This window comes from Aricia agestis, chromosome 8 (assembly GCF_905147365.1).
Source record: "Aricia agestis chromosome 8, ilAriAges1.1, whole genome shotgun sequence".
Lineage (NCBI taxonomy): Eukaryota > Metazoa > Arthropoda > Insecta > Lepidoptera > Lycaenidae > Aricia > Aricia agestis.
Genome location: NC_056413.1, coordinates 13,613,664 through 13,635,975, shown reverse-complemented (window position 1 = coordinate 13,635,975; position 22,312 = coordinate 13,613,664). Strand labels below are relative to the sequence as shown.

At 34.1% G+C, this 22,312-nt stretch overlaps 4 protein-coding genes across 7 annotated transcripts in view; 2 read left to right on the top strand and 2 right to left on the bottom strand.

The window, feature by feature from the left end:
- Window positions 1–2,559: 2,559 nt before the first annotated feature.
- LOC121729768 lies at window positions 2,560–5,857 on the top strand. The gene is made up of 4 exons (XM_042118388.1): window positions 2,560–2,682; window positions 3,291–3,426; window positions 4,675–4,793; window positions 5,656–5,857. The coding sequence occupies exons 1-4, from the start codon at window positions 2,646–2,648 to the stop codon at window positions 5,793–5,795; spliced, it is 432 nt and encodes a 143-aa protein (XP_041974322.1). The 5' UTR covers window positions 2,560–2,645; the 3' UTR covers window positions 5,796–5,857.
- A 229-nt stretch (window positions 5,858–6,086) lies between these two features.
- On the bottom strand, window positions 6,087–7,449 carry LOC121729767 (mediator of RNA polymerase II transcription subunit 18). The gene is made up of 5 exons (XM_042118387.1): window positions 7,236–7,449; window positions 7,029–7,160; window positions 6,743–6,947; window positions 6,416–6,528; window positions 6,087–6,261 (listed from the first exon to the last, which is right to left on the bottom strand). Exons 1-5 carry the CDS (start codon window positions 7,326–7,328, stop codon window positions 6,136–6,138), a joined length of 669 nt encoding a protein of 222 aa, XP_041974321.1. The 5' UTR covers window positions 7,329–7,449; the 3' UTR covers window positions 6,087–6,135.
- Window positions 7,450–14,261: 6,812 nt separating this feature from the next.
- Window positions 14,262–17,389, top strand: LOC121729333 (exosome complex component RRP4). Its single transcript, XM_042117812.1, has 5 exons — window positions 14,262–14,512; window positions 14,589–14,826; window positions 15,203–15,337; window positions 16,600–16,785; window positions 17,141–17,389. The coding sequence occupies exons 1-5, from the start codon at window positions 14,388–14,390 to the stop codon at window positions 17,354–17,356; spliced, it is 900 nt and encodes a 299-aa protein (XP_041973746.1). The 5' UTR covers window positions 14,262–14,387; the 3' UTR covers window positions 17,357–17,389.
- A 1,734-nt stretch (window positions 17,390–19,123) lies between these two features.
- Window positions 19,124–22,312, bottom strand: part of LOC121729802 (choline transporter-like 2) — a 31,184-nt gene continuing 27,995 nt past the window's right edge. For all 4 annotated transcript variants that reach the window (XM_042118430.1, XM_042118429.1, XM_042118428.1 and 1 more), the window contains 3 exons: window positions 21,652–21,943; window positions 21,079–21,304; window positions 19,124–19,380 (listed from right to left, as the gene is read on the bottom strand). In XM_042118430.1, coding sequence (XP_041974364.1) covers window positions 19,268–19,380; window positions 21,079–21,304; window positions 21,652–21,943 — 631 coding nt within the window. In that variant the 3' untranslated portion in view covers window positions 19,124–19,267. The remainder of the gene's footprint in view (window positions 19,381–21,078; window positions 21,305–21,651; window positions 21,944–22,312) is intronic.

Here is a 22,312-nt window from a genome sequence, read left to right as displayed (position 1 = left end):
ATGGGATGATAGGAAATTATAAATACTAGCGGACCCAACCCAAAAGTCTTTGTCCTGTCTGTACATAACTAGACCTACACAAAAAATAATTAAATGGGCATTTTCCAGTGGACCAAACTATAATTATTCTAAACCAGTCACAAAACACACACAATACAGAATAATCAAAATCGGTCCAGCAGTTAAGGCCCAGTAGTCCCTAAAATTAGCAGGTCGATGTCTGTCAGTACGAATATCGACGTTAAGGACATATTAAAATAACATTCATATCAGCGCGCCTTGTACAGTGGCTGTTACGCGCTCGCCGCGTGCCTTGATAATAAAAACCTTTTGTTTTTAGTATTACACAAATCAAATATATCGTTTACGTTAGGTTACGATTACGACACATATACTACATTTTTTGTTTTTTCTAGAAAGTGTTTATTTAGTATTTTAGTATTTATTTTATACTTAAATAATGACATTTCCTTTACTAAAAACGTGTTTTAAAAAACCCATTTTACGTAGTTGCAACAACCACAGCGCCTTAAGAGGATTCCACACCGCCATTTTTTCCATACAAACGTTGTCCCCTGTTTCCTCCCTGGATAATGCTAGTAGAGTTATAATTTTTTTCCTGAATATCTACGGCCACTAATACAATGTCCCTATGTTTTCTTTTTTTTCATAATTTAATTATTAAATAAGATATGAACGTTCAAAAACCCAAAAAAATGGCCAGATTTTCCACTGTGTTCAAACGTCCAGAAAACAGATTTGGATAGATTATACAAAAAAAGCAAAACATAGGAACACAGCTCAAGCCTTTTTTTAATCTTTAATGAAAAAGTACTTAAATCGGTTAAGTTTTGGAGAAGGAATTAGGGGACAACGAATCGTTGATTTTCTGGATTTTCTGCAGTTGTCTCTATCACGTTCTGCGGTATAGGCTTGAGGTAAGGGAGACAGCTATAGATATTACACGTACTTTTTTTTCATTTCTCTAGCCGCTGTTGTATCCTCTTAAGAAGGAGTTCAGTAACATACAAAACACACGCACACAAAAAAAAGATGAGTGAATGATACAATTCTCTGGCTCTGGCGTGTGCGTTGCCATGATTAGATACGCGACGCGCATGCGCAGTGAAATTCCTCATAAATTCCTCTTAAATTTTGAGGAAGCAACAGCGGCAGAGGATTTTTGATTTTTTATTATGAAAATGCGGTAACGGTTGAGGAACCCAAAATATTGCGGAACTTCCGCATTATGAGGAAGCGGAAGAGGAATCCTCAGCAACCCTAATTTCAACTAGTCACTTATGTTAGATTGTTCTAGTAATTCTGCGTATCGTAATATAACGTACCTACCTCGGATGACCACGGTCGGTGATACAACCAATTACGTTGAGTGATGACTGATGAAGGAATAATTGACGTTTACAATAATTATTACGAGTATCATTATTGTCCCATTCGTAATAATAATTGTTAGTTATTAGTTATTACCTACGGTTATAACTTATAACATACTAACCAGTCCTTAAACCAAAGTTTATTTCATTGAGAGACTTAAGTAAATCCAGAAAAGTACAAACACAAAAAGTAAAAACACTTTTCTTTCATATTTTGTAGAGTCCTTGCTCTATCTTCATGCAAATTGTTTAGGCTTTTCGTCGCTAGATGGCGTGCTTGACCGAAATGTAAATTAGATGATAAACATTTTTATTACTTTTTAGTGATGAATTTTGTTTGTTTTTAATGTATAAGTCCTTGTTACAAATGTATAACGCATTAATTAATCTAAAATTGTAAACAGTTAAGCCCTGCGTAGTGCGTTGTGATTGAATAAATACCAATGTGTGTTTATTTATATGAGACACAAATCACTCAACATAAAACGGGCGGTACGATCAATCGAAGGTGCTAATTTGTTAATTGAAGTAAATTTTCCTTTTTATTCGTTATTACTGGGTGAATGGATTTGCTCCCCCAAGGTGAGCGCGTTGTTGCATGAGCAGACTCAGCAGACTATTACAATTTACTGTCCGTCAAGTAATTTGTGCATCGGAATTACTATGAAAATTATCCTTATGTCTAATACAAAGGACCCATTAGAGACAAAACAGTTTTGACAGGACTGCGGAATCTAATAAGATAGGATTTGTATGTGGAGGCGCGAACGCGCGTTTTAGCCGCTATACTATGGCCATACCGAGACATCACAAGCAAATATACGCGTAACAATTTATTTAAATAGCGGCGCGGTCGCGCAGTCATTCACATACATTAGCTTTTCATCACGCGGTTGGTACTACTAATATATATTCTGTGACGCGGTGTAGGCATAGTAAAAGGAGGGGTAGGCGCGGGGTACACCCCGCGCCTACAGGCGTCAAATCAATTCACGCGTTCGGGCGGACGCATTTTATAAATCCAGCCTAAGAATCTGCTACCGTCGTTTAGTAATGAAAATTCAAGTGATTAAATAAACAAACGAAATATTCAATATGTGCAAGAATTACAACACAATTTACAAATCAATAGAAGGTAACAAAAAATCAATTTAAAAACGTACTTACGTTAAGCATGACCTTGAAATTTTAATTAAGAGATAAGAAATTCTATTCTCTCTTCCGTAGGTATGTTAGTATTAGTTCTTGATCATGTTTAATCCTTTCCAGCAAGCTTATTTAATATTAAGTAAGTATTTCCTTTACAATGTTTAATTTTTAATATGTTTTGTAATTTATAAGCATGAAATAAATAATAGTTAGTATTTTAATACAAAGATAAAACTGACTTTAAAATTGTAATTAATTAAGAATTAAAATTCTCTATCTCGAAAAGTACTGAACCGATTTTGATGAAACTTGCACTAAGTTGAATAATGTCGATTACAACAAAAAAAGAATCACATAAATCGGACTTGCAGTTCGGGAGATATGCGAACACAAACATGAAAACCAGATGAAAACATACATTACATAATATACACTTTTGAAATTTGGTACATTTGTTCACATGCTGATATATAGAATAACATAATATACTTACGAAAACTGGGCAGATGTGCAAATATTACATACATACGCGTCGAATTCATAACTTCCTTTTTTGAACTCGGTTAAAAAACAAAAGTAGGTACTAAAGAATCTGCAGTACATAAAAAAACAGCATACCTATTATCTAGTCTTTTAGCAAGTATGACAGAAGGATGGAATATAAATAAAGAGCAGTTAGCTTTATATTTTCTCGTCTGAAGAAACCTTAGGTATATTTTACAAGTTATAACCTTTAATTTATTTTAGGTTTATATAATTTACTGCCTATTTTGACGAATGCGCAGAATGAATTTGAAAAATTGCAAAGCAAAGATACGATAGACATAAGTAATTCCACAGAAATAAGCAATAGGAAAGAAACGGATTCAACAGAGGAACCAGAGTAAGAATTTACATAATATTAGTTCTATTGTTTACAAAACAGAATAGCACAATATAGTAATATTAAGATATCATTCAAGTACCTATGATTAAAAATTACTGAAGCGAATTAAAAATTATTTTCGAATTAAGAGTCCGTATACGAAATTTTGCCGATTTCGCTGATTAACAGACGTGATTTAACAGTTAAAATACAGTATTTCTATAAGTTTTAATGCACAACATGTAAGATCATTTCAATTATAATCTAATGTTGGAGCTAGATTTTTGTTTTTTTTTTAAGTATTTTTAAATAATCCAACTCAAACCCGCGACAGTTTTGTGATTTTTGCTGTAAAAGGTTTAGAATATCACCTGTTTATGGATTGTATTGACGTCTAAACGGTATGAAAAAAAATACAATGTACTGTTGAGAAAGTCGTCTATACAATGTTGGAATTACTTTTTACCACTTTAATATGAAATAATGAGTAAAAAAATATGTAACTCGGCAAAATTTTAGAGAAAATGGGCAAAGAATTGCTGTTAATTTCGGCAACTTGGAACTGTAATTCATAAAAGAAAACGACAGAAATAATCTATAGATAAAATTCTATCCAATTCGAGAAAAAAGAAAAAAATGAAAATTGTGTCAAAAAACACGATTCAAAACAACCTAAATCTCACATTAGCCTCGCGGCGAGTAATATAATGTGAGATTTAGGTTGTTTTGAATCGTGTGTATTCGAAATTTTGAAGAAAACGATAGGAATAATCTATATAGATAAAATTTATTCAGAAAAAAAAAACAAGTTGTGCCAAAACTTGTTTTTTTTTCTTTTTTCTCGAATTGGATAGAATTTTATCTATATAGATTATTCCTATCGTTTTCTTCAAAATTTCGGCAAAATTTCGTATATGGACGTTTTCACGCTAGACGGCATCACCAGCAGATACATTAAATAAAAAGTGTCGACATTCTGATAATAGTAATTATTAGGCGCATCGCAGACGACAGACTATCCGTGACGCAATTTTTTGTATTTTCTTAGCACATTTTAGTATCGCTGCATATAATTGCATACATTCTATTTCTACTGACTAAAAAGTGCGTCACAGATAGTCTGTCGTCTGCGCTGCGCCTTATAACGGGTGCAACATGTTGGATTTTGGTCGGTCGGATTTACTATATGTGCTTGTAGCGCCCTCTGCATAATATTCCCTATTTAATAATTGTATGTTGTTGCATAAATGTTTTAAATATTTACAGTTGCGGTACGTGTCCGGCGTATTTTCAGAAAGTATGCGCTCACGATATTTCAACAAGCTCTACATTTATATTTGACAACGAATGTGTCATGAACCTTTATAATTGTAAGCATAAAACAGGTACGTACTTAAAAATTTTAATATTAGATATAACTTTTTTCACTTGAGTAACTAAAATAAATTATATTATGTAGTTGATTAGAATTTAGAAATGCGTCACACAGAGCCATCTGTTGACGAGTGGCCAAGATATAACTGCAAATTTTATTTAAGTGTTTGTGTAATAAGTTCAAACTCAAAATATAGATATTTAAGTAGTAACTCAAAAAGGTTTTTTTTTTAATATTGTATATATGTCGCAGGCGGATTGTATAATCTGCCGTTTTATATTACGGCTAGCTGTTTTAAAAGGCAGGGCCGTTTTGTAATACGGCCATTTATCGATTAGCCGGGTAGAATTCGGCTGAATGAAAAATCGCCGGAATGTATTCGGCGTTATACGTTATTCACAACCATTATATTATGTCTATGTTCACAACGGCTAGCCATAATGTAATAAAGCGAAAGTTATATAGCTACTTTGACAGTAATTTTTAGTTCCGATTCCTGGCGCTGCATGTGCCATAAAAACAACAATGACGTTGGATACCGTATGTATGTTGCTAAATTGCGAAGTTTTGAGTTAATTAAACAAAGAAAATAGTAAATTTCAGAACAATTTTCAAATGCAATTAAAAGATTTCTATTATTCTCGATGTAAAACAGTAAAGAAAGTACCGATATGAGAAAAGTACGATGCGGCTAAACGTGGGTCGTCTTATTGAAGAACATATCGCAATGACAATCCGGCTAATCGTTAAACCACCGCATTACAAAACGGCCCGGTTTTTTAAAACAGCTACCCGTAATGTAATATGGCGGATTATACATTTGCCTGAGACATATACATTATAATTTATATGTATCTACATGATATTTTCAGAGTTCGTAAGAGTAAATTATGAAAGGTGCTTGTTCTTTGGTAATTTTGCACATCTACAAGGACTGAATAATGACGATTATGATTATGGAGACCATATCACAGTAAAATATGTCAAGAAAAACTCAGACTTTGTAAAATAATATTATTTATTTTAAAGCTTTGTAACATTATCTGTAAGAAAAAACATTGAATTAGAAATAAACACTACTTTACCTTATGCTATAAAATAATGTGAATAGCACAGAGTACTGCGGTTCCATACCTTAAGTTCTATGTTCTTTGCACCCTAGCACCCAGGGTTAGGGTTTGACTTCTAAATTTTGAAACATGTTTAATTGTTATAAATAACTGCCATGATCTTAACTTGTTATAAAAGTATTTGAAAAACCTATATTCTAAAATTTTATACTGTCCGTTGCATTGCAGTTTCCTGTTAATGTAAATAAATAATTACATATTCTCATATAGAGAATACATTTGTTATGGAACAGACATGTGACCCAATCTTTTGTAGTCAATTTTGTCGAGTTGTACTAAAGGTCGGAGCTGGTCGGCAAAAGTCCTCATATCTTCTCCAATAGCATCCTGACCCTGTGGTGCTAGCACCTGCAATGTTTAAATAATATCGAAGTTGCAACATGCTGGGTAAAATTTAAATTAAACATAACATTTTAAACATGTGATTTACTATTTTAATGAAATTTATCATTGCAGTTGCTATTTAAAGTTTTAGTGCTAGAAAGAAGTAAAAATCACTTACTGATAGTTCAACAAGGTAGCTCTGAGATATTGGCTCAGGGGGCATGGAAGTCTGTGAAATCTTAAACACTTTAGCCACAGTAATCTTCATTCTTCCTTTTCTGAACATATAACCTGCAACAGATTAATTTTATCAGTTTTATTATATAGAAAACAGGAAAAGATGTTTGACTTTTAAAGCTTCAACTCCCAAGCCGTCACATGTGGCCGCGACAACAATAGATTTCCAAGAATCCGCGATCGAAGGAATAAGACACTTCTGAAGCATACATTATAATATGTTTTTTCTTTCACCATAATAGCTGTTATAAAAATAAAGACTGCATACCTTTCACACTATATTCAAATTCAATCCTGCATCCTAGTTCAGTTAGAAAGTCAATCAGCATTCCACTGCATGCTATATCCAGACTGGAGCGTACAACAGTTGGTCTGTTCTTATCACCTAGGTCTGGCTGTCCAATGTATCTCAATTGGTACGGCATATCACGCGCATCTAGAGCTTTTCGAACTCTTAACATCAATGGTGCTGCCTGTAATCAATATATTTGAAATTAACAAAATGTTCTATGCTATTTATAATTTACCACATACACAAGATATTGATTACATACCTGTTGATTAGGATCTCGTAAACTAAAGCAGACTTCTTGATCGTCGAAAGTTTCGGGGCCGGCATCTACGTTGTCACACAGACCTCGAAGTCTATGAAGAAGCACTTCCACCGCTGAATCCAAAACCGAGCCCTGAAATTAGTTACTAATGATCCACTGTTCCGTATACCAGTTCTATAATAACTTGATAATGTCTTTCAGCCGTACCTGCAGCAAGTATTCTTGGTTAGGAATTATGTTTGCTTTCAAAGCTTGGGACAAACTGTCCGTTGCTGTGATAGGAGCAGCATTATGAGACATTTCTAATTAAGAACGTTCTAACTGAACTATCAGATATATATCAGGAAGAAAAATAAGTTAAATTATTATTTATTAGACAAACATTTTTCGATCCGTTGAGTTTACAAAACATTTATCGAAAACCGAAAGGAAAGCAACAACCGTGGTGTCAGTTGTCACTTGTGATTAGTCAACTGTCAATCAAAGCTGTCAGTCAAAAATCCTTTTCCTTTTATAATGGCACTTCGGCTGTGACCATGGCCAGTGTCGAGTATGATATTATGGCGGGAAAACAATATTCTTTAATACAATTTTTTCTATATCGTCAGGTCAGTCAGGTCTAAAGTCTAGTCAAAGTCTAAGTATAAAGTCAATACTCCAAAAGAGCACGTTTCTGGTTATTACATCACTCTCCTACACTTATGCACGATAACGAATATCAAATGGTTAATATCCTACCAATATTACACATTAAAAACCCAGATAACACAATTTATGAAAATAATACAAAGTCTTTGATAGGGCCATTTATAGCTAGTAATGACTAATGAGGGATTTTCATATTTAATTTTAACAATCTTAACTAGATGGCGTAAGGGTAGACACTTCTAGATTTTCTATTGGTTCCTCACCGATCTGAAAATATCTGCAGGTTGGCATCACTGACTACATGGTTGTGTTTCCAAAAAATATCAGTGTACTGTCAAGTGTGACATAAATCAAAATATCTTAAACCTAAGCGATCATTGGCCTAAGCGATTAGGCCAGTACACTGGTAATAGTTTAGGAACACGCTGACATAATAAAAACTTGTCAAACTGAAACTTGACAACTGAAAGAGTTTTGGCGGGCATGTCAATTTCAAACTTCTTCTACTTTTTATTGTTGGTGTGGTTTTTATTATTTTTTCCCAAATTGTGTTATTTGGGTTTTTGATATTCATTATTGGTAAAATATTAGCCATTAAATATGCGTTATCTTGCACAAGTGCAGGTAAGATGTTGCCAAAACCAAAATGTTTAATTCCTGTGACATTTGGTGTAAATATCGATAAATAGGGCTATTTCTTCCGTGAATTTTAGCTAAAACATCGTTATAATAACTTTATTATCCTATTAATTGGAATATTATTGCGTCTTTTTCAAGTTAAAATGTATCAAGTTTTACATTCTTTTGCCCAGTTTTGGAGCAATTATTGATGGCATAGACATAATATATACTGTCGTAAAGACCACCTGACAACTCGAAAATGCGTGACCATTTTTGATCTGTCAATGTGTGCGTGTGCTAGTGATGTATATTTTACTATCGATAGTATAGTATTTTGCCATCGATAGTTTAGTCCGTTCGAGTTATTTTACCTGAGTTTCTATAAGAAATAAATAATATGCAACTTTGATAGATTTGTATTTCAAATTAGGTATCATAAATTTTAATTGGCAAAAAAAGGTGACGATTGAAAAGTAGATACACATTTTCTTTTGGAATGATTTTTCAATCGTCGGATATGTTATGACATAAGGTTCTTATAGGGGTAAATAATATACACTTAACACATTATAAAGTTACTTATTTATTACTCAGGTAAAATCTATCTGGTAAATCAGTCCTTACATTGAAAGTAAACGTTGAAAGTAAACAACACACATAGTATATTATATTTTATTCTTAAATTAAATATACATATTATAAAATATCATAATATTTTATTACAATTATTTTGAACCGACTTCCAAACAGGAGGAGTCTAGACGTTCGCCTGTGGATATATTTTTATGTATGTTCAACGATTACTCCGCCGTTTATGAACCGATTTTCAAATTATTTCAAAACAAAGTTGGAATAGCTCCTTTAACCAAAATAGTATTTATTCTAATTTTTCTTTAAAAATTTTCAATGAAATGTTTGCTACATATTGTTGAATTTTTCTTGGGATTCCAACCAACACGCCCAATTAATTTCAGCCATTTTCCTCTTATTAGAGGATCTTGAGGGAATCTGTAAAACAAATGATTATGATATATAAATATAAACCTTCCTCTAGTTTTAGAGTCACTCTATATTATAGTAGTTATATTATATTAGCTATATTATACTATACTATATTATATTAGTTAAAATAAGATAATATGTCCTTTTTAGTCCGGCCGCACATTTTCCGAATTTCTGATCACAAAAATTCGGACGCCCCGCCCCGCTCATACATTTTGACACGTCAGAAATTCTTTTAGTATGATGGGTCTACAACAAAATGTATGAACAGAGTGCGTTCCGCCGGGCGTCCGAATTTTTGTGATCAGAAATTTCGGATAATGTGCGGCCGGGCTTAAGGTGATAAAATATATAAAGGTAAATGATTTTTATTTTAGATTTATGTTATTGTAAAATATCGATAAGCATATCGATAAATTTGATTCAAGCACTAGCGTATATGTAAGAAATTTTGATGAAAAATTTTTCTTCAAAATTTGTGTAATATAAGAACAATAGTACCTTTAGTTACGCAAAATATGAAAGTAAAAGGGAGGATTCACAATATTTTATTTGAAATAGAGAACTAAAGACCAGAATATAGCAAAAATAAACACATCGTAGCAATTAGGACATGAAGATTAATTACGGGTGAAATGTATATTTTTCAGGATTATTCCTATGATTTACACTGCAATCACTCACAGCACAAGTTATTATTGTTATATATAATAGTATTTGTTGAAAATAACATACGATTTAAATAATAAATTGCAAATACCGAAAGGGCATAAAAACGATTGACGACTTTTGACGACCTGTCAAATAAAAGTTGTTACAATTTTCATTAGACTGCCTCTCTCTTTTCATCTTGTTATAATTCCATAAAGGATTTTCTTCTCTCTCGCACTCTTTGTTGGTCTTTAGCATTATATTATGTCTATGATTGATGGTATTCCCTGGTATTACCGATAGTTCGTACCCATACGCCATCTAGTTACTAAAATGGAAACTGTTTGACAATCAAATTAAAAATATAGGAAAATTCGTCATTGGATAGTACCAGTCATTGGACAAAGTACAAAAGTCAAAAACATTATAATATTTATTAGGGTTGCTTTAAAAATTACCTGTTTTTAAAGTAATAGAACGCCTGATTTTACAGGTAGTTTTTAAAGCAACTTTAATAAATATAGTATTTTTGTGCTCTGCTTGTACTATCCAATCATTAGTTATGTTCACCCTAATAAAATTATTTTGGACTTTGCAAAAAATGCAAAACGAAAATGAAAGAAAGGAATATAACTAGTCAAAGTCTGCTCCGTGAACGTGATACGTATTCTGCATATACTAGTAATCTGTGGTATTCTGATTTCTGTCCATTGACTTTTATAAGTGGACGCGGCATAATGGTCTCTACCAAATCAAAATACCGTGGTTGGTCCGCCATTTTATGTTCCGGTTCTCCGAGGTACATAAACTGTTAAAGTGTCGTCGTATTATAGGGATGTCGAAATTGAAAGAAAATATCGATATATCGATACATCAAAATTTGAAAAAATATCAATATCGGCCTCGATATATTGCGAAAAAAATATCGATATTTCGGTCATTTTTCGACCAATTTGCTTTTTTTAAAATTAATTTATAGTCCGTCAAAAAAGTGAAGAAATTTAAAAAAGTTTGTCCTTGGATCGGTACGTTTATATTTTTACTAAAATTTTTGTTATTTTACCGATGGATTGATTTCGTATGTGCTAATTCAGTTAATAATTAGACAATAAATAAGATTTGTGATAGAATAGAATATAACATGGTTTGATTTTCGATATTTAATCAACATAGAAATTAGTAGATTTGACGTTTAGTGATGTACTTTTTTATCGAATTTAAAAAATATAAGGTGAAGAATCTGATCATTTATTTAAAAGACTAGCTGTTGCCCGCGACTTCGTCCGCGTGGACTTCAGTTTATAGCGCGCGATGTCAACAAAATTGGTGTCAAAAGCTTTTATAAAAAAAACCCTGGTACCCCTTAAATCAATACAGCTGTGCAGTGTGCAAACAATAAGTACTTCATTTATGTATGTTAAACTTTATATATTATGCCAAATTTTAAAGCTTATTTAGCCCCCCAATTACACAACTTTACCCATAAACTATTTATCATTGATAGGTTTAGCCCCAATTTCACCAACGTCTGTTAGTGTTAACAGCTTGTTAAAATATCCTGTCTTCTCTTTCATACATATGAAAAACAAAACAGCTAACGTGATACTAATTCGAGCATTAACTTTAACAGTCGTTGGTGAAATTTGGTCTTAAGGTTACGTCACTGCCTGCACAGATAAAGTACTGAGTTATTTAATACCGTAGAATAGATATAACAATCGAAAAAAATCGAGACTTAAATGTAGGATGATACCACCTCTTATAGAAAGACTTTTGCTAGCGCGATGTAGAAGACGCACGGCGCCATCTATTATGAATTTTTTGAACAAATTTACGACCCTTACAACCCTTTTTTCCAGTAAAAAAGTAGCCTATGCCCTTTCTCAGGCTTTAGACTATCAGTATACAAAATTTCATTACAATCGGTTCGGTAGTTTTGGCGTTTGGCGTGAAAGCGAGACTGACAGACAGACAGACAGACAGAGATACTTTCGCATTCATAATATTAGTACAGATTATGTGCACACTGCACAGCTGTTTTTGGGTATTTTGATTAATTAAGGGCCGCGCTACACCGGAATGGCAGCGGCGAGGCGAGCACTTTCAGCGCTGCCATTCCGGTGTAGCGCGGCCCTAAGAGGGGTACCACTTACCAGGGTTTTAAAAAGTTTTTAAATTTGACACAAATTTTGTTGACACCGCGCGCTATAAACTAAAGTCCACGCGGACGAAGTCGCGGGCAACAGCTAGTTATGAATAAAAACAATAATATATAATAAAGTAGGTACCGTATGATTAGTTCTGTTATAATAATGAAGTAAAAAATAAAGCGCCATCTGTTTTCATATATTAGAATTAAAATGTTGATTGCATTGATATATTTTCTGGATGGAATATAGGCCAACACAACACACTCGAACTCCTTAGAAATGCAGTAGGAGTTCTAGATAAGATAGATTGATTATTATTATAGCAAGTGATAATATTATTAAACATAATATTCTAACGTATTAAAAACTATAAACAAAAACATAATAACTAATAAGTATAATTAGTTTTATGTTCCAACGTAGTAAAAAAAGCGCCATCTGTTGAATCGTATTAGAACTAAAATGTTCATTGCATCGCGTCGATATATTTCTGGATTTTTTATAATCATACATAAAATATATTTAAGATTTTTGAAATATTATTTTAATACACATCCAAGACCCAGGAACATTGAAAACTTTTTGTTCCGCCTGCGGGACTCGAACCCAGGACCCCCGGGATGAGCGCTGGCCACGCGCAATGCGAATTCATTTTCATCGATATTTTCATGGAAATAAGATATTTTCCCACATCAAAATGTAGTCTATGTCCTTTCTCAGACTCTAGAATAACTGTGTACAAAATTTCATTGCAATCGGTTCAGTAAATTTGGCGTGAAAGCGAGGCAGACAGACAGACAGACAGAGATACTTTCGCATTTATAATATTAGTTTTTGGCGTGAAAGTGAGACAGACAGACAGACAGACAGACAGAGATACTTTCGCATTTATAATATTAGTATGGATTAGTATAGAAGTATAGATACATAAAATATATTTAAGTAAAAAATAAAACGCCATCTGTTGAATCGTATTAGAACTAAAATAAAATAAAACGCCATCTGTTGAATCGTATTAGAACTAAATTGCATCGATATATTTCTGGATTTCTTATAATATTATACATAAAATATATTTAAGATTTTTGAAATATTATTTTAATACACATCCAAGACCCAGGAACATTGAAAACTTGTTCCGCCTGCGGGACTCGAACCCAGGACCCCCGGGATGAGCGCTGGCCTGCGCAATGCGAATAAATTTTCATCGATATTTTCATGGAAATAAGATATTTTCCCACATCAAAATGTAGCCTATGTCCTTTCTCAGACTCTAGAATAACTGTGTACAAAATTTCATTGCAATCGGTTCAGTAGTTTTGGCCTGAAAGCGAGACAGACAGACAGACAGACAGACAGACAGAGATACTTTCGCATTTATAATATTAGTTTTTGGCGTGAAAGTGAGACAGACAGACAGACAGACAGACAGAGATACTTTCGCATTTATAATATTAGTATGGATTAGTATAGAAGTATAGATACATAAAATATATTTAAGTAAAAAATAAAACGCCATCTGTTGAATCGTATAAGAACTAAATTGCATCGATATATTTCTGGATTTTTTATAATATTATACATAAAATATATTTAAGATTTTTGAAATATTATTTTAATACACATCCAAGACCCAGGAACATTGAAAACTTGTTCCGCCTGCGGGACTCGAACCCAGGACCCCCGGGATGAGCGCTGGCCTGCGCAATGCGAATAAATTTTCATCGATATTTTCATGGAAATAAGATATTTTCCCACATCAAAATGTAGCCTATGTCCTTTCTCAGACTCTAGAATAACTGTGTACAAAATTTCATTGCAATCGGTTCAGTAGTTTTGGCGTGAAAGCGAGACAGACAGACAGACAGACAGACAGACAGACAGAGATACTTTCGCATTTATAATATTAGTATAGATTTTACTTTTTAACATCTTACTTATCGATATCCTCGACAAATATTAACCGAGTGTCCCATCACTATAGGCCGCCATGTTTAGTTCTTGGCAAAATGGCGCCGGCCACACTTTTTTGAGTTATGTCGCTTCCATCTGTTTCCTTATTCATTGTATCTGTCAATCTGAGTGTGAATAATTGTGATTCAGGATTCTGTGGACTACAAAAAAAAATCTACTGTCAAATCCACGTCTCGAGCATTGTTTACAAAAAATATTTTGTAATTTTCTTATTTGTAAAGTTTAAGTGAAAAATAAGTTTAATTTTATTTTGAAATTGATGAATTAATAATAAATTACTACAAACCTAGTGCATATTAATATAATACCGAAAATGACGGGTCATGTATCTATAAGGTTAGCTTCAGAGCGAGTAAACCATTCTGTGGCCGCAAATAACGAACTACCAAGGTTCTATACTCCAGGAGAAGTTATTTGTGGGATGCAAGACTTTATGCGGTTCGTATTATTATATTTCTTTTTTATGGGCGAGATTTGTTTTCGAAATTTTAATGTACTTCGCTATGATTTTCAGTGGCCATGGAACTTACACAGAAGATGATTGTCTCAAGTCCTCAGTTGCTGGAGTAATGCAGAAAGTTAATAAACTCATATGTGTAAGACCCCTCAAGAGTCGGTATGTGGGTGAAATTGGTGATGTGATAGTCGGCAGGGTGTTAGAAGTGCAGCAAAAGAGATGGAAGGTGGAGACAAACTCTCGCTTGGACTCTATACTTCAACTTTCATCTGTTAATCTTCCTGGTGGAGAATTGGTGAGTATTTCTCTCTAACTGCAAAACTAGGTTTAATGCAACAGTTCAAAGAAACCTTCTCACCTTTAGAGCAGCGGTAGGCAACAGGCGGACCGCGGTCCATATGCAGACTGCGAAAGGTTGAATCTCAAACCGTAAAATATTGTAACGTATTTTATACCAAGTATCAATGAATACAAGTAATAGAAATAAGGTTTACAATACCTTTATTAATTAAAATAACATTTTTAAGCTACATATTAAGACAAGTGTGTTTTTTCTGGACCTCGTTAAAATTTTCCCACAGTATCTGGACCTCATCTAAAATTACTTGCCGACCCCTGCTTTAGAGTATAGCAATGAGAACAAGAAATATTAGCAGTTCTTTTCTTTTTAGCGCAGGAGATCAGCAGAGGATGAGCAAATGATGAGAAAGCATCTTCAGGAAGGGGACCTCATCAGTGCAGAAGTACAAAGTGTTTTCTCAGATGGATCACTATCTCTACATACCAGGAGCTTAAAATATGGCAAGGTTATCTTAATATATATATTTCTTGTGTGCGTGTGTATGTGACTGAACTCCTCCTAAACGACTGGACCAATTTTGATGAATTTTTTTGTGTGTGTTCGTGGAGATTCGAGAATGGTTTAGATTTACAGTTTGGTCTACTGGAAAATGTTTTTTCAATTAATTTCTTATTTATAAGGAGTTGTTGATTTTGGAATGTTTTACATTAGATCCGGCGGACGGCGCTATCATCGCATTCAATATTATTCTATTTCAATTTTAGTTTGTCCTGATAGATGGTGCTACGATTAATTTGAAAAAAAATTTGTTATTCAATTCATGTGCTGATTAAAATATTAAATAAATAACACATAGGCTACAATTTTAACCGACTTTCAAAATGGGGGAGGTGTTATGTTCGTTTTCTTATATTCAACGATTACTCCGCCGTTTGTTAACCGATTTTCAAAATTTTTCTTTTGGTATATAGGCTATCATCCCAATTTGGTATTATATTCAGAAAAGTGGTGATCTGATGAAGGATCCATAAGTAATCGAGGGAACTCCTCAAAACTTATAGGGAAACATATGGTGACTTCGGTTTCGTGAGAAGTATTCTAAGCATATGCTACCAACAAGTAAGATTTTGCACCGAGATATACCTGGTATACCGTGGTTCGGAAGGTGCTGAGAGAATTCCTGATTCTTTATAGATACAAGTTTGGGAGTTTCGGCGTTGTTTTAAGAACAGAAAGCATATGCTACTATGCAAATTACATTCTTCATCATCATCATCATCATCATCATCACTACCATATTATACCATTTCATAGTCTTTTAGATCGAGACTCGAGTTTGTCAAGCGATAATTAAAAAAAATCTATATCTACCTAATATTATAAACCTGAAGAGTATGTTTGCTTGAACGCGTCAATCTCAGAAACTACAGGTCCGATTTAAAAACTTATCTCAGTGTTAGATAGATCATTTATCGAGTAAGACTCATCATTTATCGAGAAGGTTATATTAAGTATATTATTACTCTAAGACTAATACGACAGAAGAAACTCAGGAAAATGTGGGAAAAACGGGGGAAATATTTTTTATGGGAAAATGTAGCTACAGATTCTGTAAAATTTCTAATTTACGCGGGCGAAGCCGCGCGGGACATCTAGTAATTATATAAAATGTTTGATTAATACCCTAGGATTGAGAATATAGTAATGCTTTAGAAGTATAATATCATGCTAAACATCTCCTAAACTATAAAGTTTACTTTTTTTCAGTTGTCACAAGGAATATTGGTAAAAGTATTTCCATCACTAATTCGTAGACGGAAAAATCATTTCCACAATTTACCGTGTGGCATTTCTATCATTATTGGCAACAATGGCTACATTTGGCTCAGTCCTCAAAGGCAAGATGTGTCATTTGAAGATAACAAGGAAGAAGTGGAAAATTATGAGCTTCAAGTAAGTAGATTGGGTCTTTGGAATAGTATTTATGTAAGTTTAGTACTTCTTACTATATCCATAATAATATTATAAATGCAAAAATGTGTCAATCTGTCTGTCTGTTACTTCTTTATGCCTAACTCGTTGAACCAATTTTGCTGAAATTTGGTATGGAGAAACTTTGAGTCCGGCGGAAAGGACATAGGACACATTATGCGGAAAAATGTATGGTTCCCGCGCGATAAATAAATTTTGGCGCAACATAATTGCAGATGCCTTCTAGTTTATTATAGTTTTACAATGGATAAATAATAATAATGTTTATTTTATAATACTTTTGTGTATGCAACATAAAAGATAAAAAATATTTCAGGTTGTAAGTCGTTCTGATCGTGAAGTTGTGGCAAGATTAAAAAACTGTATAGCCGCATTAGTTGCTTCCAAGATGATGTTAGATGACACAAGCATCATGTTTGCATATGAAGAAAGTTTAAAATATGAATTTGTTAAAGACCTCCTCGATCCAGAAGCAATGTTAGATGTTGCATTTTTAACTCAACATAGGCTTCATATTGCCATGGAAGAGTAAGTTAAAGAATGAAGCAAATACAAGCTTTAAGAAACAAAACTGTGTTACTTTATTGAAAAGCTATATAAGATACCAGTGGCAAGTATTACTTTGTGTTTTTCTATGCTATGAAATTTTCTCTATGTTTTTTGTTTATTCTGCAGTTTTAGGGCCGCGCTACACCGGAATGGCAGCGGCGAGGCGAGCACTTTCAGTGTCATATGATTTTAAACTTTATCTTCATTATTGTAATACATAGTACCGCTTGAAAAATCTACGGCCGCCCGTTGCCGCTCGTGGCCGCGATTTCTCAAGCGATACTATGTATTACAATAATGAAGATAAAGTTTAAAATCATATGACACTGAAAGTGCTCGCCTCGCCGCTGCCATTCCGGTGTAGCGCGGCCCTTAAAGTTTGTACTATCTAGTAAACTTTTGTCACAGGGTAAACAACGTAATATTAATATTAGACAAGCAAGTTTGAATACAATAATAAGAACGAAATGTAATAAGTAGTAAATGGTAAGTCCATTTATTAATTTTTTTATGATGAACATCTTTTTCATGAAACTTGTTGCCTATTTTGGCACAAAACAAAACAACAAGCACTTTTTATAGTGTTTATTAATTTAAAAAATGTTCAATTACAAATTTAGTATAGATTTTTTTCTAAAAACCTTATGCACAAAGAGTTTATAGAATCCTCATTTTTAGTTTTTTAAATTTACAATGTAAGTTAAATAGTACAACTTTTGACCCGTATCGATAACATTTCTGAATACATAGACATATTATAGTGAACATCAAAAAGTATATTTTTAGCAAAATGTTTGTTACAGTACTTAGGTACTCTTTATTACAACTGGTGGCAGTCAATCATATTTATTCATTATCATAATCAGAATATTGAATAAAGATTAGAAAACCTTAACCATAAAGTTTTATAATAATATAGAGATAGGAAAGTTTTTTTAGTGAAAAAGTTTGAGAAATAATGTCATAACAATAATAATTATTTTGTAAAATTATTGTTATTGATAAAAATAGAAAAATCTTTATTAATAATATTTACAACTCAACTTCATGAGGTTTCTTTGGTAAACACAGTTCTTTCAAAATTGCTTCCAGCCTGCCTAGCATACGCCAACGAGATATCTCACTCTACATGTTTTCTCGATGTTTGATGGTTTGTCTCTTCATCTCTATTGACCCTAGCATGACAAACATTTTTTCTCGCGCAGATCTATCATCGAAATAACACATTTTTATAGAGTTTTGTCGAGATAATGTCGAAATTTTGACATTATGAGACGAGTAGTTTTTAATTATCTCGAGAGCGAGATATCTCGTTGGCGTATGCTAGGCAGGTGTACTCCCAACAGATCTTTTTAGCTTTTACTACTCTAAACAATTTTTGTTTCGGAAATGATACAGACAGTATGGAATCTGCAGACATGAAAATGCAATTTTTATTATTATCTTGTTGAGCAGTTAGTTTCTTAATATTAATAATATTATTATATTACTATACAGTAAATCTATTTTGCTCTTGATGCCTGGCAATAATCGTTTTTCATACGTCGTCTATTATTTTTTATACTTAGAAAACAAAATATAATGTCGGGCACCACAGTTCGTTTTTTGTAGATGTACCTATTGAATTATTATTTTAGAATTTAGTGAGGCGGCATTTTGCTAGTTCGAAATCTAACAAGTACTTTATATTATAAAAATATTGAAATACTAGTAGAAAATGTGGTTACAAAACAGAGATAAAAAATCTTACTCTAAAATACTGTATTTTGTGTTAAAACATTTATCAAATAATTTAGTAAATATTTATAAAAATTGAGCCCTTAAAGCTAGTTTAGTAAAATATTTTGGCAAATTGACTTGAAGTCTTGCTTGGCACAGTGTAGAGTGTGGTCTATTATTTACTATGCGCTATGGGTTTCGAATTTCTCTTGCCCAATATTTTCATTAGATTTTTGGACATGAAATATGGTTTTTCCGGTGATCCATCGTTCCTCTCGCAGTCCTCAACTGGAAATTAGAAAAGAAAATTATGAAGTTACATTATAATTTTTGCGATTCGACGATCACTTGTTATGCAACGGAAATGTTGCAGTTTACATGCCGTATGGCCTCGATGTTAATCTATACTATACTAATATTATAAATGCGAAAGTATCTCTGTCTGTCTGTCTCGCTTTCACGCCAAAACTACCCAACCGATTGTAATGAAATTTTGTATACAGATAGTCTAAAGCCTGAGAAAGGACATAGGCTACTTTTTTACTGGAAAAAAGGGTTGTAAGGGGGTGAAAATACAAAAATTTGTTCAAATTAAGTTAGTTCCAAAAATTCATACTAGATGGCGCCGTGCGTCTCTTACATCGCGCTAACGCTTGCCCAACATCTTTCTATAAGAGGTGGTATCATCTTTATTCGAGTTTGGATTTTTTTTCGATTGTTATTTCTTTTTTACGTTATTTAATAAGTCAGTACTTTATATACAGTGACGTAACCTTAAACCTATCAATGATAAATAGATTATGGGTAAAGTTGTGTAATTGGGGGGCTAAATAAGCTTTAAAGTTTGGCATAATATATAGTTTAATTTAAAAAAATGAAATATTATGTGCACACTGCACAGCTGTTTTGATTTAAGGGGTACCAGGGTTTTTTTTATAAAAGCTTTTGACACAAATTTTGTTGACATCGCGCGCTATAAACTGAAGTCCACGCGGATGAAGTCGCGGGCAACAGCTAGTAATATATAAGTACTTAACAATTTATGAAATAAATATTAGGGTGATTTTATGTTTAGTTTATAGCTCATAATAATAAGTAATAACTATTTAAGCTCCACGCATAAGATCTTTAGATTTGGAGGCTGGCATCTAAGAAGTGGGCGCGAGCCTTAATTTCTCGGAGCTCGCGCGCAGTATTAACGTATAACCCTCATATCTTTCTGGTAACGTTATTTTTAATTTCTAAACAGTAACTAAGACTGCCAATAGTTCATAAGAAAATAACAAAACGTTTATACGTGGGAGAGCCATGCTTCGGCACGAATGAGCCGGCTGGACCGGAGAAATACCACGTTCTCACAGAAAACCGGCGTGAAACAGCGCTTGTGCTGTGTTTCGCCGAGTGAGTGAGTTTACCGGAGGCCCAATCCCCTACCCTATTCCCTTTCCTACCCTCCCCGATTCCCTTCCCATCCCTACGCACTGGTCCACGACGGTCGAGCAGGTCGTGGACTACATCAGGAGCAAGACCCACTTCGTCTTGAGGGTCGAGCGTTTGGAGTCCCGCCACAAAGTGAATTTTAGCTCCTTTGTGGTGAGAGTCCCGACGCACCATCTACCGACCTTCAAAAAGGAGGAGTTCTGGCCGATTGGAGTCGTCTACAGGAGGTTCCGAGGACGACTTCCGAACACGTCTCGCCCCACGTCGCAGACAATACGTGTTTAGTGTTAGTGTTAGTTTTTAGTATAATTGTATGTATGTTAGTCTATAAGGTATTTATAATATGGGCCAAGATGCCCGAGTTAAATAAATAAATAAATCCCTACCCTCCCCTACTACCCTATTCCCTCTTAAAAGGCCGGCAACGCACCTGTAGCTCTTCTGACGCTGCGAGTGTCCATGGGCGACGGAAATTTCTTTCCATCAGGTGACCCGTTTGCTCGTTTGCCCCCTTATCACATAAAAAAAAAACAAAATTATACTTACGGAAGCATAGGAACAATGTATCGACCGCCATGGAGTAGACGTTGAAGAATATCGTGCATATGAGGTACGTGGCGATACCGAGGATGATGGCTGGCACGTAGTTGTAATGTAGCCGTTGGCCCTCCGTTATCTCGTAGACGTAGTTCCACTGTAGGAGATAGTACACAGCCACTCCCACCCCGATAGATATTAACAGTTTCGACAGGAAGAACAGGAAATCTGCAACCTGAAATGGAAGCGTGATGTGTATTTCCGGAGCAAGCGCGATGGAGTACCCTTGGGGAAGCCTTTGCCCGGGAGTGGGACAGTAAAGGTATGTATTTTCTAATAAATTGGTTCTTATAACACTTAACCGCAGAAAACTACAGTCTAAAGTTCGCGGTGTTCACCGGGTATCGTAGACAATTAAATTCAGAAGACAAGTAATATATTTTCGTCCTACAATGTAAAACTAGGATTTTTGTCATGTGACTTTTAAAATATGCTAGACAAATACAAACATACCTTGTATAAATTATTTGCAGTGTAAATATTTTTATCAGTAAGAAAGTACATGCTTATAACAATAATTACCTTATCTAGTACGACGACCCTCACAATGTTTCTCATGAGCAATGAAAACGCATCGCTGGCACTCCTACAGAAGTTCTTGCCATGAATAGCGCACATTATGTAAGCATTCTTGTTTATAAACTTGAGGAAACTCTCCAAGCACCAGAAGAAGCATTTGCAGCAGCACATGATGGCCCTGGTAAATGGGTTGTCGAATTTCTTCACTTTTCTATCTATGTACTCCAATATTACTCGGATGACGCGCACTATTGCTATGATGAGCGCTCCAAAAGCGACTGTGCCGAGGTGATACCTGAAAAATATTGAGATTTTGTTTTGTATTGCATCAAGCCGCGCTTATTTGCTTTCGTGTGTATTGCCTAGCTTGCTAAGTAGAGATATTTTTTATGAAAAAAGCCTAATTTGCTTGAACTAGCTTTTATTCATGTATGCTTGTACTTTTCTGTAGCTTGCTACTTTTTTTAGAATCTCTATGGAAATGGACATTTGAGCTTTTGCTTGTGGTATTGTGCATCGTTGAGGGATGTTATTCGCTTGTGGATGCTCTCCTGCTGCACAAAATGCAGCGGGTCATTGCGGTGAGAGTCATTAGGGGCTACCGTACAGTCTCTTGGGCGGCAGCAACTGCTCTGGCGGGGGAACCGCCATGGGAGCTCACGGC

Bases quoted from the DNA above. Each gene is read 5' to 3' on its own strand.
- LOC121729768 (XM_042118388.1), top strand. From the start codon at position 2,646: ATGTTTAATCCTTTCCAGCAAGCTTATTTAATATTAA. The intron at 2,683-3,290 runs GTAAGTATTTCC...AATTTATTTTAG, and splicing joins GCAAGCTTATTTAATATTAA to GTTTATATAATTTACTGCCT. The intron at 3,427-4,674 runs GTAAGAATTTAC...AAATATTTACAG, and splicing joins GATTCAACAGAGGAACCAGA to TTGCGGTACGTGTCCGGCGT.
- LOC121729767 (XM_042118387.1), bottom strand. From the start codon at position 7,328: ATGTCTCATAATGCTGCTCCTATCACAGCAACGGACAGTTTGTCCCAA. The intron at 7,161-7,235 runs GTACGGCTGAAA...AACTAATTTCAG, and splicing joins ACCAAGAATACTTGCTGCAG to GGCTCGGTTTTGGATTCAGC. The intron at 6,948-7,028 runs GTATGTAATCAA...TATTGATTACAG, and splicing joins TACGAGATCCTAATCAACAG to GCAGCACCATTGATGTTAAG.
- LOC121729333 (XM_042117812.1), top strand. From the start codon at position 14,388: ATGACGGGTCATGTATCTATAAGGTTAGCTTCAGAGCGAGTAAACCAT. The intron at 14,827-15,202 runs GTGAGTATTTCT...TTTTCTTTTTAG, and splicing joins ATCTTCCTGGTGGAGAATTG to CGCAGGAGATCAGCAGAGGA. The intron at 15,338-16,599 runs GTTATCTTAATA...ACTTTTTTTCAG, and splicing joins GGAGCTTAAAATATGGCAAG to TTGTCACAAGGAATATTGGT.